The following is a 17827-nucleotide window of genomic DNA, read 5'->3' on the forward strand; positions in this document are numbered from 1 at the left end:
TAAATGTTGTCTCCTTTCCTGTGGCAATTGCTTGAATTGTGCCATGAAATGTGCGGTTAAGCCCCGGTGACAGACCCCGTGACTGTCGCTGAGAGCCTCGCCAATGGCCTAGATCACCCACAAAAGCTCTACCGTAGTACCGTACTGAATAGGTGGTTAGTCTGCCTTGCATCCCAACAAATTCTCAACGTTTTGCAGTAGTCATATTCAAAGGCTTACGATTTGACATTTAAGTCAACCCATACACCCTTGCAGCTTCTTCCAATTTTTCTCACTGCATTCACCAAGAAAAACAAAAACAGTCCACTAATCCTTCTTTCAGAGTTTCTCACCTTGGCAAATTTGTTTCTAAGAACTAAAGGTTTGCCCAGCACGTTTCTCTTGTGCGACTCCGTTGCCAGCGTAGATACAGATGACACACATACTCACGCAAAGACAGGCTTCAAATGACAACTTTCAAATAATCAACATACCGCGCGATTCCGGAAGTACCCCATACAACAGAACCAAACCAAACGCTATGGGTTTTCGTCTCAAGCTAGCAGAAATTCTCGGATCCGAGACTCTGAAGAGTATGCACGACCAGGATCCTTCTGAGATCTTAGACAAAGTCGGCGAAGCTATAACGATGTTCATTTTCTCGTAAAATGGAAACAGTGTTCGGAGGCGTTGGAACACGTTAGGCATGGTCAACGTTCGTTAGGGAAGATGCGCTTTATTATAAATGGCTGATGGTGATGCACATGAAGGGGGGCCACGTGTAAGAGCTAGTACAATCAGAGGATGGAGTTAGCGTCAGTCTTTACCACATCAATCATTTTCAAACGACCTCGATTACTTTGACTTCTACACAACCATATCTGATGTTCATAGAGTTAGGGAGTAGGCTGCTCAAGACTTTATCTAGCCTCGGCTTGAAATGAGTCAGTGGACATTATCCCTAGTCACTTAGGACCACCACACTCAACCGGCTCGGCCCGTCCCCCACAGACCCCGTTTCCGGGTGGAAATCCCGGACGAATCTTTGCCTCATGCATGATCACTCTAGTCAGCTGAATCAGCCTGGCTTCAGTACCTTGGTTATTCACTCGTAGATAGGTTATCATCCTGCAGCCCTCGTCTGATCCAGTGTACGTCCGTTTGACCTGTCAAAATCTGTCTCCCTCAATCCATGCAAAAACTAGCTTCGTATGAACTTTCACACTACACAAATTTTCACATGCATCTTTCAGAACCGAAATTGACTTGACAATATGTATTTCGCTATTCTGCTCGTACAGGCGATCTACCCTTTCCAGTCGTCTAGTCGGAGTCGTCGCCGAGCTGCTCGTCCTCACCGCCCGTGGCACCAGCAAAGGCCGCCGTCGCCTTGCCGAAAGCAGCAGCACGTCTCTTCTCCAGAGCTTCAGCCTCACCCTTAATATCGGCCGGAGCCTTGGAAACCATGACCTGGGACAGCTCCTTGCTGGCCACCTCAGTCTTCTCGACGTTCTTCTTGACCAAGCCGCCGACCTTGAGCTTGTCGAACTGAGCCTGGTTGGCGACCATGGAGTTCAATTGGGTCTCTGTCAGATCCACGACGGTGCTCATCTGGTTGAGAAGCTTCTTGGCCTCATCGTCGCTGGGGTTGAAGTTCTACTCAAGTGTCAGGAGCGCGTCTCAGATAGTGGGGTAAGGTTCTATAGGCACTCACTCCGTAGTCCTTGATGCCCTTCTTGATGGTGTTGCAGATCGAGTTGGACTTGGTGCCCAGCTTGATGGCGTCCTTGTAGTTCAAGTCGGCGCCCTTGGCGATGATCTTGTTGGACTTCGTGACCTTGCGCTCAATGTCGCTCAAGCTCTTGGAGATATCGGCGAAAGACATTATGATGGATTGGTGTGGTATTTGGTGTGTGTGATTGGTTTAGTAGTGTTTGATTCGATGTTGGTATTGTTTAGATTGCGTGATGATGATGATCCAAGACAATCACTAGTCGTGGTGTTGAAGCCCCTTTTATCATTCATCAAAACAAAACATCGTGATTCACATGCTGTCTGATGCCTCGGATGACTTACACCACTTAGCCGCCAAACACAAAGCTGTCCCCTAGAGCATGAACGACCCAAGTCTGGGGTAGCCCTGAGCTATGACGTGTTCCCAGAGCCGCAGCTTCAGGCGCCCGGCACTTCGCGGAGCTGAGGCCAGGGTCCGGCCACGAAACATGAAACAATGCGGAGGCCGCCCAGCGATCCTCCGCAGCAAATCGTCCGCAGAGCAGCCTCCACTGCCTGGGTGCTGGTGCTCAAAGGGGTCCAGCCCTTCGGTTTCCGAAGGAAAAGCCAATTCGAGATGGGACCCGAAAAACAGGTTACGTGCCAATGATCACCCAGAGCAGCTTCGAGAATAGAGACAACCTTCCCGAACATAATCATGCACAACAACTGTGATGTGCATTTCTGACAGGGAAGACGCAGGTCATGGATTCGCCGACCACTCGGCCGGCGGTCGATATGCATCGGTGCCATTGCGCACGATCGCATCATTAGTTGTTTACAGTTATTGGAAATGGTCCCCATACAAAGCGTTACCCCGTTAGTGCTGGGGAAGCTGAAAGGGAAGAAACCCTCCTTCCCTGGTAAACGCCCAGCATTGTTGTTTTGGCGGGCATTGTTGAGCTACTGTTCTTGCTCGGATAGTTTCCTTGGCTGGGGCGGGGCGGATACGTTTCTTCTCTGTAACCACGATTTTACTGCCTCGGCCTGGCGGTGCTGCTTCACGTGGCTGCGCGACACCAGCCTCAACAATTCGCATTCGCACTCACACATGTTTACCGACGGTGATTTGACCTATTCAACAGAAATTCAAATTCCGAATTGAACAACATAGCAATACATATAACAGGAATCCTTGAGTTTTAGCATTATGCCATTGCCACTCTCGTGCATCATCTGCCCGGTAGTTGATCTGTTCCCAGAAAGGGAACTCAACTTTCCTCGTCAGCCCCGCCGTTGCTCTGAAGCAACGATCGTATCCTACGAGGTCATCAACAGACAACTTAGATACAAAGCCACCGATTTCAAGGCCGTAATAATTGACGTGATAGTTGCTGGATATGGTTTTCATATATACATCTCGATAGATTGGCATCGTCAAGGAAAATACTGAGGATCTCTGGAATCTGAGAGTAAAACTAGTCATGTTGGAGACTGAATGGGAACTCAATATTTGGAGCCAATTGAGATACGGTTAGAGGAGAATCTTCAAATCTAACAGTTGGCTACGAGATCCTGACCGTTTTCATGAATGATCAAAACGTTTCTAGCTTCTAGACCCAATACGACTGTTCCGGTGGAGCTCAAGATCGTCAATATGCCACAAAGTGGTGTTATCAACATTGTTTACATTGTAATAGTTGATTCAGATGAACTTCAACGCAACTAGACAACCAACTAACCGATTAACCAAAGGGTGGGAAACTTCAACTCGGGGGGCATCATTCTAGTTGAGGGCGACATGAACTCGACCACTGAGACATTGTCGAAGGTACCCGACACAAGCAATAGTCACCAGTATGCCTTCATCTGAACTCTTTAGGAATTTTCTTGAGTCTAATGAGCGTTTTGTGAGGTTGTATAGTTCCCATATTGCACAAGCAACTCTACACCAATTATTGTTGACCAGAGAAAGCAATCTATCTATGAAGGCCAGAGAGCCTTGTTGTCAGTTTTTTCAAGATAGTTAACTATTTCTGCTAGACCATGAGATTCCTTTACACAAATTGTTCTGTTGTCGATGGCAATCATATTGGTGATGCTGTTTGTTATTCATCGTCACTCATTCCTACTGGATGCTTCGATAGGCTCATTGTGTACATAGTTTCTTCTGCGCAACTCAGTCATTCTAGCGACCAGCATTGGCCTGCGAAACAAAAGGCAAAACGTCAATTGCTCTGGAACTTTTCGGAACCATCGCATGGTCCAACAGCCCCCGTCTTGTTCCGGGCTACGGCGACTTCCGCAGGGACTTCCGTTTTGGTGCATGCGATGCGAGAGTTCAAGCGGTGGGGCGATGTTCGGCAGTGACCCGCCGGATCCCGGAGATCGGAAGAGCACATGTCAGCCACGGCGGCGGTGCAAGGCACCGAGCTAATCGGCCGAGGTGATCGGATCTCGCATTGCCTTACGTGAGAGTCTGTGGATGAATCGTGCTGCATCATTCTGCAGGTGTATGATCATGCCACACACCTGCGAGAAGTTATGATTTGACGTATATCTAATATTATGGGTGAGCTTGGATTCTCATATACGGCCTGGAAATGCACAATTTTCACCACAGAATACGAACACACTGCAAGAGATGGACGCTTTATGTAAGAAGGTATGTTCAACCAATTGGTAGTATTCCCCGCTATTGATGAATACTCGACTAACCAGATCCTCTGTGTCTGTAGGCTTAGTAGTCGGATTGGTGAGATGAGTCTGAGCCCACTCGGTCAACGGCAAGCGACGAGTGATAACTACCTTGGAACCGACGAAACATAACGTACGTCTACCGCGGCTCAAGATTTGATTCCCTAAAGTTGTAGCGATACCCTCTCCTCTACAACGATGCCAGTGACCGCTCCTAGAGACATAATTCTGAGCTGGACTTCATTCATTCTGATCCTGCTGTCACGCCTTCTTGCAGCCTAGTCCGCTGCACTGGACGACCGGTTGGTAAGCGAGCTCCCAGACTGAAATCAGATCATTTACCAAGATAAGAGGCTATTCAAATGCGCGTTTGCCTTTTGTTCTTGAAGGAAGCCTTCCCGCGAGGCAAGCTGACGCAGGTTTTCCGCATCGTGTGTGTCATCATGGCATTAAGACATGAATAAGCTCACTCACGTATTAGGAAGTTCGTATGCCTTGATGACGAAAGTCTCATCACGATGTTCATAATGAAGCAGTTAAATCGACGTGGGCCTTTCGGAATGAGCACTTCCAACACCAGGCAGCAGTGATCCGCTCTCATTACATCTGTGGGAATTCATTGAGTTCACCATGACAAAATCGCTGCCGCCGATTGTGGCCACTGATCAACGCTCGGTAAGGCGAGGGAGGGCAGTGGCCGCTGAATCACGACAGTCCCCTAAGACACCCGATCAGAGCACACAATCATCGGTGACACGTTACAACACACCACGCTTATCCAGGTACAAGACAACTCAGCCGAAGGAACACATTGAATCCTTCATTCAGTAGTCTCGTTGGACCCGAATAGGCAAGTGAATGTAAACCGGGCGTAAGCCGGACAATCACAAAAAGCATCAACGATCACAGAACCAACAAGGCAAGGCGGGCAGCCGCCGTAACCGTGTGGCAACCTGACAAACTTGACAAGTCTCTGATCAACGCCAAACATTATCAAAACCGAGCCTCCTATTCGTCCGAACCCCATTCCACGAGACCAACGCCACCTTACTGCCAAAAGGGAGGGAAAAAAACAAGCTTCCAGCTCCCCGCAGATTGTCACCGAAATGTTCTGGCGTCGGTACGATTTCCAACCGAGGACAGGGTCCCCGCCTGCATCATGCATTGAAACTCCAGATACCCAAGATTACGGAAGCAAGACGGGGCGCCGGGAACCGTCGAGGTGGTGTCGAGGTGGCCACAGCTCGTATCTCTGGGACCGTTCGGTCTCCATCCAGACTTCAGCAGGCCAATTAGGCGGACGTTCTTATCGATAGAAACAGGTCGTGATTCCGAGATATCCATGATTCTGCACCAACTTGTCTGCAGCAGTTCCGCGGCAGGGCTAGCCCGCATGGCTGGAAGGGATGTCACTCTAGCCCAAGGCGCAGCGCTGAAGCTGCACCGGGCTGGATCCCGCCGGGCTCGCCCACCCCGCGATCATCGGTGATGCTGGGAGCAAGTCCTCGGAGACCGGATATCATGGATGGGGCCACATCAAAGCCGTTCTCCATCTCAGCTGCCATTTTTGTAAGGATTATTGGAGAAGACGACTATCCAGCTCCCGGGGCCCCCATGAGTGATCTTTCTGCAATGTAACTCGCTTGCAAAGTTGCGGAAAGTTGGATAATCCCACGCGGAATAGCGGCAGGTCGCCTGAACAAGCTCATCTGGTCCAATTTACCCATGGGCCGTTCCTCGGAACACGCTGTACGGTGTGTGCAGGCGCGACACCGTGCTCGACGCCGTTCCAGCCGGTCCAGCGGGGACCTGGGGAAATGACAGGAGATTTACGTACAAGAATCCGTTTTTTGGAAATGGCATCGATAACCTTAAATTTCAGCACTGGGGAACACACCCAGCCTGTTGGTGGTGCAGGCTGTTTACGTACAGTTGTCATTAGACACAGTTTGCTCGAAAGAGCAGGTCCTCGGTCGGAGGCATTCAATGGTCTCACTGCGACGAGAAAGATGCCGAGGTTGACGCCCGAGTCAGTGGCAACATGATTTGCTGGGCCGCCGGCAGGCAAAAGTGAATTACATCTTCCATTCTCACCAGCAAACACAACTAGCGGCATGTTTGCGTGTGTTTGGCCTTCGCCATCGCCAACAATCACGCCAGGGACCTTTTGAATGCATGGAAGGCCGATGCACCCAACAGGAAGTTCCAATCGAAAGCGTCGGACGAACCATCCCTCTCCAGCAGCTCGGGTTCAGCTCGCAGGCATGATCCAGTCAAACCAGTCAAGCAGGGCGCGGCTATCAGCTTAGAGGGACGTTTGTTCATGTCTGCAAGAGGGCAAAAGGGCGCAGATTGGGTCTCTGATCCTCTTTGCGGAGGAAGCGAAGGAACTTTTTGAATCGGTTGGTCGGTCTTGTGTCATTAACCTGACAGCCGCGATGACATTCCACCGAGCTGATTGGTGTGTCTCCCTCCGTGGATTCTCGAGGGTGGCTCTTCTGCCGTCCCTTCCGACTTCCTTCCTGAACGGTCGACCAGACGTCCCTGTCTTGCGGTCTCTGAGTGGCCGTCGTCTCGCGTGCCCTTGCAGGGGTTCGTTCGGATGATTAACTGCAAAAAGTCTTGGCCTCCTGGGAGGGAACCAGGCTAGACAGGGAGCTCCCTGGTTCCCCATAGTTCCCAAGGTCCCTTTGCACGCGGCAGATCCACTCGTGCGTCCCTTTGCATGACTTTTTGTTCGGGGAGTGGCGACGGCAGCTAGACTCGCCGTCCAATTGGGGGCGCCAACGGCCATTCCCCGATTTCCTCCCCTCCTCCCCCTCGGCCGTTGACCGTATCGCGGGCGTTGCCCAGCTGTTTATCCCCCGACCTTGGTGTTCTTGGCCACCCGTCTTGGGTATTGCTTAACTGTGTTGGTCTGCTGCTTGGTGCTTCTTGGCCGCCATCCCGTGCCGGTTCGTCCTCCGAATTGTCTGCCTCTCCAGCTTGGCGTCCAGCCCCCTTGGCGATCGATCTAGCAGGCGGCTCTCGTTGGCTCAACGGCGTAGTCATTTCGTAATGTTCCTCTGTTGACCTCCGCCGACGTCCGCCGGAATGAGCTGATGGCGATGGGAATTCCGTTCCTGGAGGAGCGACAACGGAGGGCGCCGGCGGGCGGTTGTGGCAGCGGGATGGATCATTTACGCTCATGGTTCCCGACCAACCGCTCCGCCCTTAGAGCGCCACATACCTGCCACTTCTATAGTCGACATAGCCTATCAAAACGGGGTGTTGGTCATGTCATTTCCAGAGCCGAAGGATACCTAGTGGCACTGTGCTCGAGTCGCACCACAGACATCGTGCCTCTCATAATATCGTCCAGTCAGCGCAAGCATCCCCCCATGATCCATCCCTATCAGCGGGTGGAGAAACGCGGAAGCAAAAGTCCACCCCCAGAGTACCACCCTCCCACATACCATGCGGCCTGTCTCCAGCAAGTCGGTCGTTCGCGGTTGTCTCGAACGCGGGACTAGAGGCATCTAGCTCTGCAGCGTGGGTGGTGTGCGCTGCCTCCTCATGCCGGTGTATCCTATCAATCGACATGTTTGTCTCCTCTTTCGGCACGCCCAAGGTCCAAAGTCACCGTTTTCCATCCACCCACCGCCCACCCTCCTTCTAGACGGTGGCGACGAAGCATGTCCATCTGTCCATCTGTGGGAGATAGCGAGCCAGGGGACCTTTTGCGACGAACGATTGGCACAAGCTGGGGGCGATTTCGTTAATCGGGCACGTCAGTGCGCCTGTCAAGGAAGTCAAGCCAACCCAGTTACCCAACCGAACACCCGCGCTGCGTTGCGCCCAGTTGAATCAAGCTTCCGGGCGCATTTGGCCGCAATATCTAGCCATTTCGTATCGGTCGATGCTCCGCCAGGGGTTGGCCCGCTTCGCAGTGCGACTCCATTAGGCAGGTCAGTATCTCGGCCCACCGACCGCCGATATGGGAGGTCGACAACGGGGTGTGGTGGTGGTGGTGGTGGTGGTGGGAAGGGCGAGGCGAGGCGACCGCAGATGAGCTGCGCATCTAAATACAACTCGACGCGCCGCCCTCGTCGAAGGACGTCTTTTGCTCTTGGCTCTCCAGTTGTCACGGCCAACAACCTCAACCCTCTCTCCCCCTTTGAGTTTCTGTCTCTTAGAACTCAGGGCGTAATTCAAAACACCCACCACAACACCAAGCCCAACAGTGAGAGAAACGACAATGGGTTTCAGCAAGTGGCGCGGCAAGGTGTCGGAGCGGCCCATCGTGGTCGACGCCGTCGCGACCGGCGTCGACGCCGAGGTCAACCCCGACGCGGAGCTCAAGAAGTTCAAGAAGATCCACAAGTGGGATCCGTTCTTGGACATTGACAAGCTCGACGTCGCCGAGGAGGCCTTGGCAACCGGCGACTACGAGAAGGAGAAGGCCGTCGAGGAGGCTCTCCACGAGGACTCTCCCTACCCCGAGGTCCGGTCTTCGGTATGTTTGCTCACCGGAATTGACCAGAAAACATGAGCTATGAAACTGACTGGCGCAGGTCCAACCCTTCGACGATCCCGAATTGCCCATCAACACAATCCGCGCGTGGGTGATTGGCGCCATCATGTGCACCATCATCGCCGCTTGCAACATTCTCCTCGGTCTCCGTCGCTCCCCTATCATCATCACCCAGACCGTTGTGCAATTGATCAGTTACCCCGCGGGTGTCTACTGGGCCAAGGTCTTCCCCGACAAGACATGGCACGTTGCCGGTGTTCCTTTTCAGCTCAACCCCGGTCCCTTCAACATGAAGGAGCACACCGTCATCACCATGATGACCGCCGCCGGTGCCACCGCCAGTTACGCCATCGATATTCTCCTCGCCCAGGAGATCTTCTACAAGCAGTTCTTCGGCTGGGGCTTCCAGATCCTGCTCATCATCTCGACCCAGGCCATGGGTCTGGGTATCGCCGGTATTCTGCGCCGCTACCTCGTTTGGCCCGCCGCCATGGTCTGGCCCGCGACGCTCGTCACGACCACCGTCATGAACTCCCTCCACGACCACTCGTCCTCGGACCCAGCCCTTACCAACGGCTGGAGGATTGGCCGCTACAAGTTCTTCCTCATTGTGGCTGCCAGTACTTTCGTCTACGAGTGGATCCCCGAGGTGTTTGCCCAGTTCCTCCAGATCTTCACCTTTGTCTGCTGGATCGCCCCCAACAACGTCGTCGTCAACCAGGTCTTTGGTGGCCAGACCGGTCTCGGTCTCATCCCCATCTCCTTCGACTGGAGCACCATTTCCGGTTTCCTGCTGTCTCCCCTGCAGACTCCTGCCTTCGCCATCGCCAACGTCGGTATTGGTATCATCATCATGATGCTCGGCTGCATTGGCCTTGCCTGGGGCGGTCCTGAGTTCTATCGCTACCTTCCCATCAGCGCCAACTCCAACTTTGACCACTTCGCCCAGACTTACAACACCAGTCTCATTCTCACCCCTGACTTCACCTTCAACGAGACCGCCTACAAGGAGTACTCCCCTCTCATTCTCGGTCCTGCCTTCTCCCTCAGCTACGGCATGGGTTTCGCCGGCCTGATCTCCACCCTCACCCACGTCGCCCTCTTCTACGGCAGCGACATCATCGCCCGCACCCGCTCCGCCAAGAACGAGGAGGCCGACGTCCACCTTAAGCTTATGCGCAAGTACAAGGAGGCTCCCGAGTGGTGGTTCATGGCCATGTTCGCCGTCAGCTTCGCCTTCGGCATGATTGCTTGCCAGGTCTGGAACACCCACCTGACCTGGTGGGCGTACATCATCTGCATTCTCATCGGCGCCTTCTTCATCCTGCCCGTCGGCATCATCCAGGCTGTCACCAACCAGCAGACCGGTCTCAACGTCGTCACCGAGATGATTGTCGGTTACATGACCCCCGGCCGCCCCGTCGCCATGATGCTGTTCAAGTCCTGGGGTTACATGCTGTGCTACAACGGTCTGCAGTACGTGTCTGACATGAAGGTCGGCCACTACATGAAGATTCCCCCCCGCACCATGTTCGCCGCCCAGTCCTTCGCTGTCGTCTGGCTGTCTCTCGTTCAAATCGCCTCCTACAACTTCCTCCGTGGCAACATCGAGGGTGTCTGCACCTCCACCCAGGCCCAGGGTCTCACCTGCCCCAATGCCCGCACTTTCTACAACGCCAGTGTTATCTGGGGTGTCATCGGCCCCAAGCGCATGTTCGGTGCCGGCCAGCTGTACTCCTGGGTCAACTGGTTCTGGCTCATCGGCTTCGTCTGCCCCGTCGTCCAGTACTTCATTGCCCGCCGCTACCCCCGCAGCATCATGCGCTACATCTTCTTCCCCGCCATCTTCGGTGCCGCCGGTATGATCCCTCCCGCTACCACCTGGTGGTTGGGACAGTGGGTCATTGTCGGTCTCATCTTCAACTGGTGGATCCGTGGCCGCTTCTTCGGCTGGTGGAGTAAGTCGCACTCTTTTCTCGCTTCCTGGTTCTCCTGGCTAACCTGTCTCAGCTCGCTACAACTACGCCCTCTCCGGTGCTCTCGACATCGGTACCGCCCTTTGCATCGTCATCTCCGGCCTTGCTCTGGGTCTGTCAAACACCGAGTTCCCTGACTGGTGGGGTAACTCTGTCCCGTTCAACAACCTGGATTCCGACGGCGCTGCCGTCACGAAGATTCTTCCTGACGATGGCTCCTTCATCGGACCTTCTTCGTGGTAAACCAGCGAGACGGTATCGCAGTTGGATTAGAAGAGCAACGTTCAACGTATATAATTACTGGTGATGACAGGTACAGGATATCATCATTGCGAACCATAATGTCCTTGTAGCGTAATTCAATCTTTATGATCAATATGCATAATGCCGCTTCCCGTGGATGCTTGAGTCAGACCGGTGCACTAGCCCGAACATGCGGCCCCACATCACGGGCTGTCTAAAGACGCCACCCGGAGGGGATCGGCTTATTTTCTCGTGATTGGAGAAGATTGTCACACGAGTTTATATAGTTGAAGGCTTGCTCAGCTCAGAATGCTGGCATCGAGCTTTTGCCATCGGGAGAGGCGTTGCAATTATTTCGCTTCTACATCTACTCGCCCAAGACCATCGTTCTCCCAAATCCCATACCATAAATTGATTGTATCAACCAGACGCCTCTTGCTCCATCCAAGGCCATTCCCATTATTTACAATAAGTGATCTTAACTCCAGCTTGCCTCATATCTTCGTCACCTTGGCGGGTCGTCAATAGCAGGCGCCGTAGTCGTCGAGCTCGGCGCCTCCGTCGTAGGCGTCTTCCCTCCCCCATCGCAGCCCTGGGCTTCTTTCAGACCACCATAGAAGCTCTCGCGGTACGCCGCATCCATGTACTTCTGAAAGTTGGCATCAATAAACGGCACCTCCGTATGCTCGTACTTCACATCCCCCAACGCCTTCTGCGCCGCCGCCGGCAACGAGTCCCAGCCCACCAGCGTGCGCCCAAACGCCTTGGACGCGTCACCGTTGCCGAACGGGGTGATGGCATTATCGTGGATCTGCATCCGCGGCCGCGTCGGCGTGTCGAGTCCGACACCCGACGCCTCGTAGGTCGTCACCCCCGCGCTGGCCGTCTGCCACGTCGCGTGGTCCGCCGTGAAGGAGAGCCCGACGGGCCAGACGGACGTGACGTCCTCGGCGTCGCAGCCCCAGCGATTGATCCAGACGACGATGCTGGCCCAGTAGTGGCGGTGGCCCTCGTCGTTGCCCTTGCCCCAGCGCACTTTGGGGACATAGTAGCTGTACATGATGCCGGTGCGGTCCTGGCTGGTCCCGCGGCGTGCGTAGACCTGGCCGTTGCCGCCTTTATCGCAGCCACTTCGTCCGCCGCCGGTCGGCTTCAGGCCGGCGCTAGGCCCGAGTGTTAGTGGGCGGTGACTGGTATGGGGTCATGGGGGAGGATACGAGAGGGTTCAGCTTACCCGAGACTACCGCTGGCGTCGACCGCGGGATAGATGTCGCATCCTCCTGAGATGTAGAGACTGGGGTTGAATCGAAGTTCGAGTTGGCCTTCCAGGCCTGGGGAGGCGTTCTGGGTGAGGGCTGGGACTTTGTCATGGCCCAACCATTGATGTCCCCCAGGATCATCGCCCGCTCGCGGTAGGAGATGGGACGATGCGCCGTTCGAAAAGATGAGGCAATAGCTCAGAAGGAGTGGAAGGTTGAAAGAGAGCATAGTGTCCAATGGCATAAAGAGTGACCACTGAGACTGAAAAATCAAAACGTGTAAAGAGAGACTGGGGCGCAAAGAAGGGGAACATTCGACTAGAAAGTGATCATTGGGGGCCTTTTGAGGACAGGTTAGTTATGAGAAGGCAACTAGGTGGCCGATGCTACAATCTGGCCGGTTGTCTTCTGCCGATCAAGATCCAATCAGAGCGGTATTGCCGAAGATGTAGACTTCCACACGGCCACGGTTCTACAACGGAGCCTTTTCTCCTTAATAAAACCAATTTTGGCAGCCTTCCTAGGCGAAGCCGGATAATTCAGTACAGTCACTAGAGGTTTGCTACCCTCCATGCCAGCTCTAAAAGAGATGAACCCATCAAATCAAGTAGGGGCCGGGGCGTAATACTCAATTCCTCGCAATACCCCTAGACGCTCGTAGACACTTACAGAGCCGGTACCAACTTACAACTATTCTGGGATCATGTTGTATGTACTTGATAACGTGGGAACTAAGGACTAATATTGCTGCACCTCGGATTCGGGAGGAGATCTGGTTCGCATAAACGCAACATCACTGCCTCGCAAGAGTCTGGCCGAACTTAGCAATATGGTCCCGATTGTAAGAGAAGCGGTTGCAAACCTTAATTGCTAGTAAATCGGGCCTTGAGTCCGATCGCTGCGGACGGTTTGCAGGCCACCCCCCAGCTCAAAACACGGCCAAACTTCACCCCAAATAATTAGTTCGGCAAGTTCGACGCGTCAAGGAGTATTCCGCACATTTTGCACTGCCAACGTGAACCCTTGCCATCGGGCGCATCCGTTGTCACTTTCAACGAGACAGATTCGCCATAATAAGCGAATCTGTTAAAATGAAGGATGGCCGGTCTGGGCATCATGTCGGTAATTCCGTGCTCATTGTTGAATACTCTGCATCGAGAACTCGTGAGAGATGCACGCGGGCAGACAGATTTCGGCTGTTAGTGACAGGATAGGTTGCTAAAATAGAGAAATAAGACAAAAGGAGAGAATATGACTTACGGGCGCCCCTCCATGATGCTCACTTTGGACTTTCCACCCGAACTTGATCATTCGGCGCTGAGGTCCTCGTCGAACCCCTCTCGCACCTAGTTCTCGCTCACCTATACACTCTTTCAGAACACCAACACTCTTTCAAAATGAATCTTCTCCACCTCTTCCTCGCTTTCCTCACCTTCCTATCCATCACCTCTGGTGTTGTGATCGAAGAACCCCCCGAGGATGCGCTCGAAGAGATGGGCTACGGCGTCGACAACGCCGGCACCGAGTGGAAAGTCCGCCGCAACGGCATGGTCGTCGACAAATTCACAATCGACACCTTTTTACGACAAATCACCATCAAGGACGCCTGGAACGAGCTGGACACGAAGCCGCGCCTGAAAATGCGCGAGATCATGGCCCTGGTCTGGGCGCGGGCCGGGATGCCGCTGAGCCAGCTGTCAGCGGTGCGGGTTGAGCGCATCGACAACGACGAGACGAAGGACGCCATTGCCGCCGCGCGCCTGAAGACGGGGTTCAAGGTGACGGAGGATCTGGTTGTCACGCCCGGGGAGAAGGGCTGGGCGGAGCTGACGGATTCGCCGTTCTATCTGTCGGTGGCCAAGTTGTGTCAGGAGAAGCCGGAGTTGAGGGGGAAGGGGGTTGAGTCGATGAGTGTGCCGGCGGGAACTGAGGGGAGGCTTGATACGATGCTGATAAATATTGATTAACTATCATTCGAATTGACTCACGACGGGCATTCCTTTGCATTTTGAAAATAACTTGAAAGTTAGTACCAAGCGGTGGGATGCATGTACTGGCGCTAGTATTACTTACACAGCTACATCAACTCTGAAGGCCAGAAATGGGCAGCAGGACACATTTCAGCCGTGCAGACAACATGAAAGCTCCCTGCCAAAATAACAAACCAACAGACAAAAAAGATCATTGCAAGTGAGTAGGATTTGGCATCCGCACAAAACTGAAACAGCCCGGTGGCTTGTATGATATCCAGGCTAATGATACACATTGCCATCTACTCTGTGAACGTGGGGGTCAGTTATCTTATCTTATCAGCACTACGCACACCCACCGCCAGCCACCCTCAGGTCCAAAAAGCCAGCTCTTCTGCAACGCAAAAACCTTTCCGTTACAGCCCTTTTAGGGGAGGGCAAAAAGGGATGATCAGTGGGAGGCTTGAACTCCCGGCCTTGGCATTACTGAACATGTCAGATGACATATTAGTACCACGCTCTAACCAACTGAGCTAACCGACCTGCTGGTTGTTGATCCGCTGCGGGAAAATGCCGCACATGAACCTAGCAGTGGAGTTGCGAGTCGTGGACGGAACAGAAACGGAGTACAGACAATGCTGATAGATGGCTACAACCAGAGAAAACACTTGAACACGGATTATTCAACAGAGTCTATAGCCTTCGAGCACTTCGGACGAATGCGTTGTCTAGAACAGGACTTTTTCGCCTCGTCTCGTGTTTGGCGATCCTAGTGGAACGCTTTAAGCTTTGCATAACGGATATTCCTTCAGCTGGCATCGTCCCTCCACATTTTTCCCGTCATCAGACGAAATGAGGGATGGCGTTTCTTCAGAACGTCTCCATGCTACTAAACAACGTCTTATCGTCTCAATACGGCTTTTTGAGAGACTATCAGTTCAAATATCAGTGGGCATGGGCTTGGAGACTCTGGTGTTGTGGATGTGATATCCGGGATCCATGCTGATGAAGCTGACCAACTCCACATCAGAAACGCCTCTAGACACAAGGGCTTAGCGCAACATCTGTTTCAATCTCGCAACTTCTCCTCGTCATCATTGAACCAACCAACCGCGGAAGTTCTAGAACCAGCGGGCGGAACACGCCAACTCTATTCACGATAGGATTTGTTTGAGATGGGTAGTCAAACGATTAGTGACAGCAAGCGGTCACTAAATACAAACAGAGTTGCTCCTCGGGCGTTTCCCCTCCCCGAAACTTTCTCAGCTGGCGAAGGCCACATCCCGGCGAACTCTAATGTCTGTAGCCCCCAAGTGATGGTGATGGCCCAGGTGGGATTTGGAGTTGGGCTCCAAGTCGAGTTTAGTCAGCCGAATGTGTTGCTCCAGATTCCGGCCCCCTCACCTCTGCCCCGGTCGTCACCCCGGAAATCTCTCCTGAGGCCATGTCGTGGCCCCATTCACCCAGTCCACTATTCAATCCCAGGCGTTAGCGGCGGTGTTCCAGGCCTTTCACTTGACTCCATTCACGCACACTCTCTGCCGGTCTCTCGTGATCACTGGCCTCCAAGCTCACAAGTCGAAAGCCGCCGGTGTCCCGCTACGCCCGCCGCAATGCCGCGCCGGCGAGATCCAACAAAGCAGGTCTCTCGCCGGAGCCACCGCGGCTGCCACCGCTGCCGGCTGCACAAGATCCGCTGCGACGAGGCAAAACCTCACTGTGGGCCGTGTACCTCCCGTGGCTATCCCGACTGCGTGTACGCGCAGATCCTCAAGTGGGAGACGGACTACGTTGGCCGCGCCTTTGGGCGAGCCGGCGTGTGGTCCAAGTCTGGAGCCGCCAGTGGCGCTGCCAAGAAGAAACCCGGCGCAATAACGCCGCCGACCGCGCCGGACCCTTCGCACTGGAGCCTACCCACCCGCGTCCACTCCTTCGGCTTTCTCAACACCTTTATCACCGATTTCGAGGGCGAGGAGTCCTCGTCGTCGTCCAGTGACGACAGCTCCAACGACGACCGCAAAAACACGGCGCTCACGCTCAGGCGCAACATCAGCCATCTCACGCGGCCCGTGACTTACATCCAGCTTGACAGCAGGGCAGAGTCGCATTTACTATCGTACTACCTCGATCGCATCTGCCCGATGACGGTGCCGTGCGCCAAAAACGAGTCCCCCTTTTCGTCCCTCATTTTTCCCTTTGCCGTCTCATCCGCCTCCCCTGCTCTCATGCACGCCCTCCTCGGCCTCGCAGCATCACACCGCGCGAGGTCAGACGCCAGCTTCCAGCCGGTGGCCCTCAGCTACTCCGCCAAGGTCATCCGCTCGCTCCGCCTGACGCTGGACAGCAAATCTTCAATCGACATCGCCGCAAACTCGGAGATCCTCGTGTTGATGATGCTGTTGTGCCAGCTGGAAATCATCGCCGAGTGCGACAAGCGCTGGGTCACCCACCTACGCGGCGCGCGCGATCTCATCCGGTTCCGGCGCCAAGGCCTGTCCTCCGACGCCGCCCGCGTGGCGGCGCGGCAGCAGAGCCCGTGGGAGCAGATCATAAAGTTCACGGAGCGCTACTTCGCCTTCTACGACGTGATGGGGCGGACGGCGTGCGGCGAGGAGCCGATTTTTGGCAACGACTTCTGGACGACGCAGGAGGACGAGCTGGACCTCTGGATGGGCTGCTCGCCGCACCTCGTCAGCATCATCGGCGAGATCACGGAGCTCAGTTTCAAGTACCACCGGCTGTCGGCGTCGACGGCGGAGGACTGCTGGCAGGACCTGGAGAGGCAGCGGATGCGGCTGATTGCGATGCTGCAGCAGCCGAAACTCAGGTCTGACAGCGAGGATGAGATTATTCGCACATCCGTTGAGATGAAGCGGTCGACTGTGGAGTTGTACTTGCACTCCGCCCTCAACGACACGAACCCCGCAACGCCCGTTATTAGGCAGAGCGTGAAGAAGATACTGCGGCTCGTTGCGACGCTTTTGGGAGCGGACGTCAAGGCCGGGCTTACATGGCCTCTTTTCATGACTGCTTGTCAGCTGGATCCTACAGAAGAGCTAGAGTGGGCCGCGGAAGATCTTGGCGATGAGGAGATACCTCGTCACGCGAGGCCTTTCATCTTGTATGCTTTGGACAAGCTGTCGGATTCGCTGTCAAACGTCACAAGAACGAGGTTCGTCATTGAAAAAGTGTGGAAGCAGCGGGAGGCTGCGTCGTTTCTATCTTCAGACCGACAGCTGTCGCCCAGTCCAAAGGCGTTCAACGACTGGGCTCGTTTTGTCGCGCCGCACTGCCATAATATCAGTCTCGCCTGAGCGTGTAGCTCAGACTCTTCTATGTGGATTTTGGGCTCAATTCTGGAAAGGGGCGCTTTGCGTGGAAAATAACAGAAGATTGTACACAGTTTCGCCTGTTTTTGTCAATGAAGGCGTTGAAATTCGTGGGAATCGTTATATTAGGAACAGTGCACGAAGCTGG

General features: G+C 54.0%; 5 protein-coding genes across 5 annotated transcripts; 3 read left to right on the forward strand and 2 right to left on the reverse strand.

The window, feature by feature from the left end:
* Nucleotides 1-1302: 1302 nt before the first annotated feature.
* On the reverse strand, nucleotides 1303-1864 carry CGGC5_v009081 (uncharacterized protein; the record flags this gene model as incomplete). Its single annotated transcript, XM_032037542.1, has 2 exons — nucleotides 1303-1635; nucleotides 1694-1864. 2 exons carry the CDS (start codon nucleotides 1862-1864, stop codon nucleotides 1303-1305), a joined length of 504 nt encoding a protein of 167 aa, XP_031883606.1.
* A 6762-nt stretch (nucleotides 1865-8626) lies between these two features.
* On the forward strand, nucleotides 8627-11121 carry isp4-0 (Sexual differentiation process protein isp4; the record flags this gene model as incomplete). The annotated part of the gene is made up of 3 exons (XM_032037541.1): nucleotides 8627-8884; nucleotides 8943-10860; nucleotides 10913-11121. The coding sequence occupies 3 exons, from the start codon at nucleotides 8627-8629 to the stop codon at nucleotides 11119-11121; spliced, it is 2385 nt and encodes a 794-aa protein (XP_031883667.1).
* Nucleotides 11122-11626: 505 nt separating this feature from the next.
* Nucleotides 11627-12609, reverse strand: CGGC5_v009083 (uncharacterized protein; the record flags this gene model as incomplete). The annotated part of the gene is made up of 2 exons (XM_032037540.1): nucleotides 11627-12284; nucleotides 12356-12609. 2 exons carry the CDS (start codon nucleotides 12607-12609, stop codon nucleotides 11627-11629), a joined length of 912 nt encoding a protein of 303 aa, XP_031883666.1.
* A 1168-nt stretch (nucleotides 12610-13777) lies between these two features.
* Nucleotides 13778-14347, forward strand: CGGC5_v009084 (uncharacterized protein; the record flags this gene model as incomplete). The annotated part of the gene is made up of 1 exon (XM_032037539.1): nucleotides 13778-14347. The coding sequence occupies one exon, from the start codon at nucleotides 13778-13780 to the stop codon at nucleotides 14345-14347; it is 570 nt and encodes a 189-aa protein (XP_031883703.1).
* A 1616-nt stretch (nucleotides 14348-15963) lies between these two features.
* CGGC5_v009085 (uncharacterized protein) lies at nucleotides 15964-17664 on the forward strand (the record flags this gene model as incomplete). The annotated part of the gene is made up of 1 exon (XM_032037538.1): nucleotides 15964-17664. One exon carries the CDS (start codon nucleotides 15964-15966, stop codon nucleotides 17662-17664), a length of 1701 nt encoding a protein of 566 aa, XP_031883702.1.
* Between the last annotated feature and the right edge of the window lie 163 nt (nucleotides 17665-17827).

The sequence above is a fragment of the Colletotrichum fructicola genome (assembly GCF_000319635.2).
Source record: "Colletotrichum fructicola Nara gc5 chromosome Unknown KSG_Nara_v1_contig05, whole genome shotgun sequence".
In the NCBI taxonomy this organism is placed as follows: Eukaryota; Fungi; Ascomycota; class Sordariomycetes; order Glomerellales; family Glomerellaceae; genus Colletotrichum; species Colletotrichum fructicola.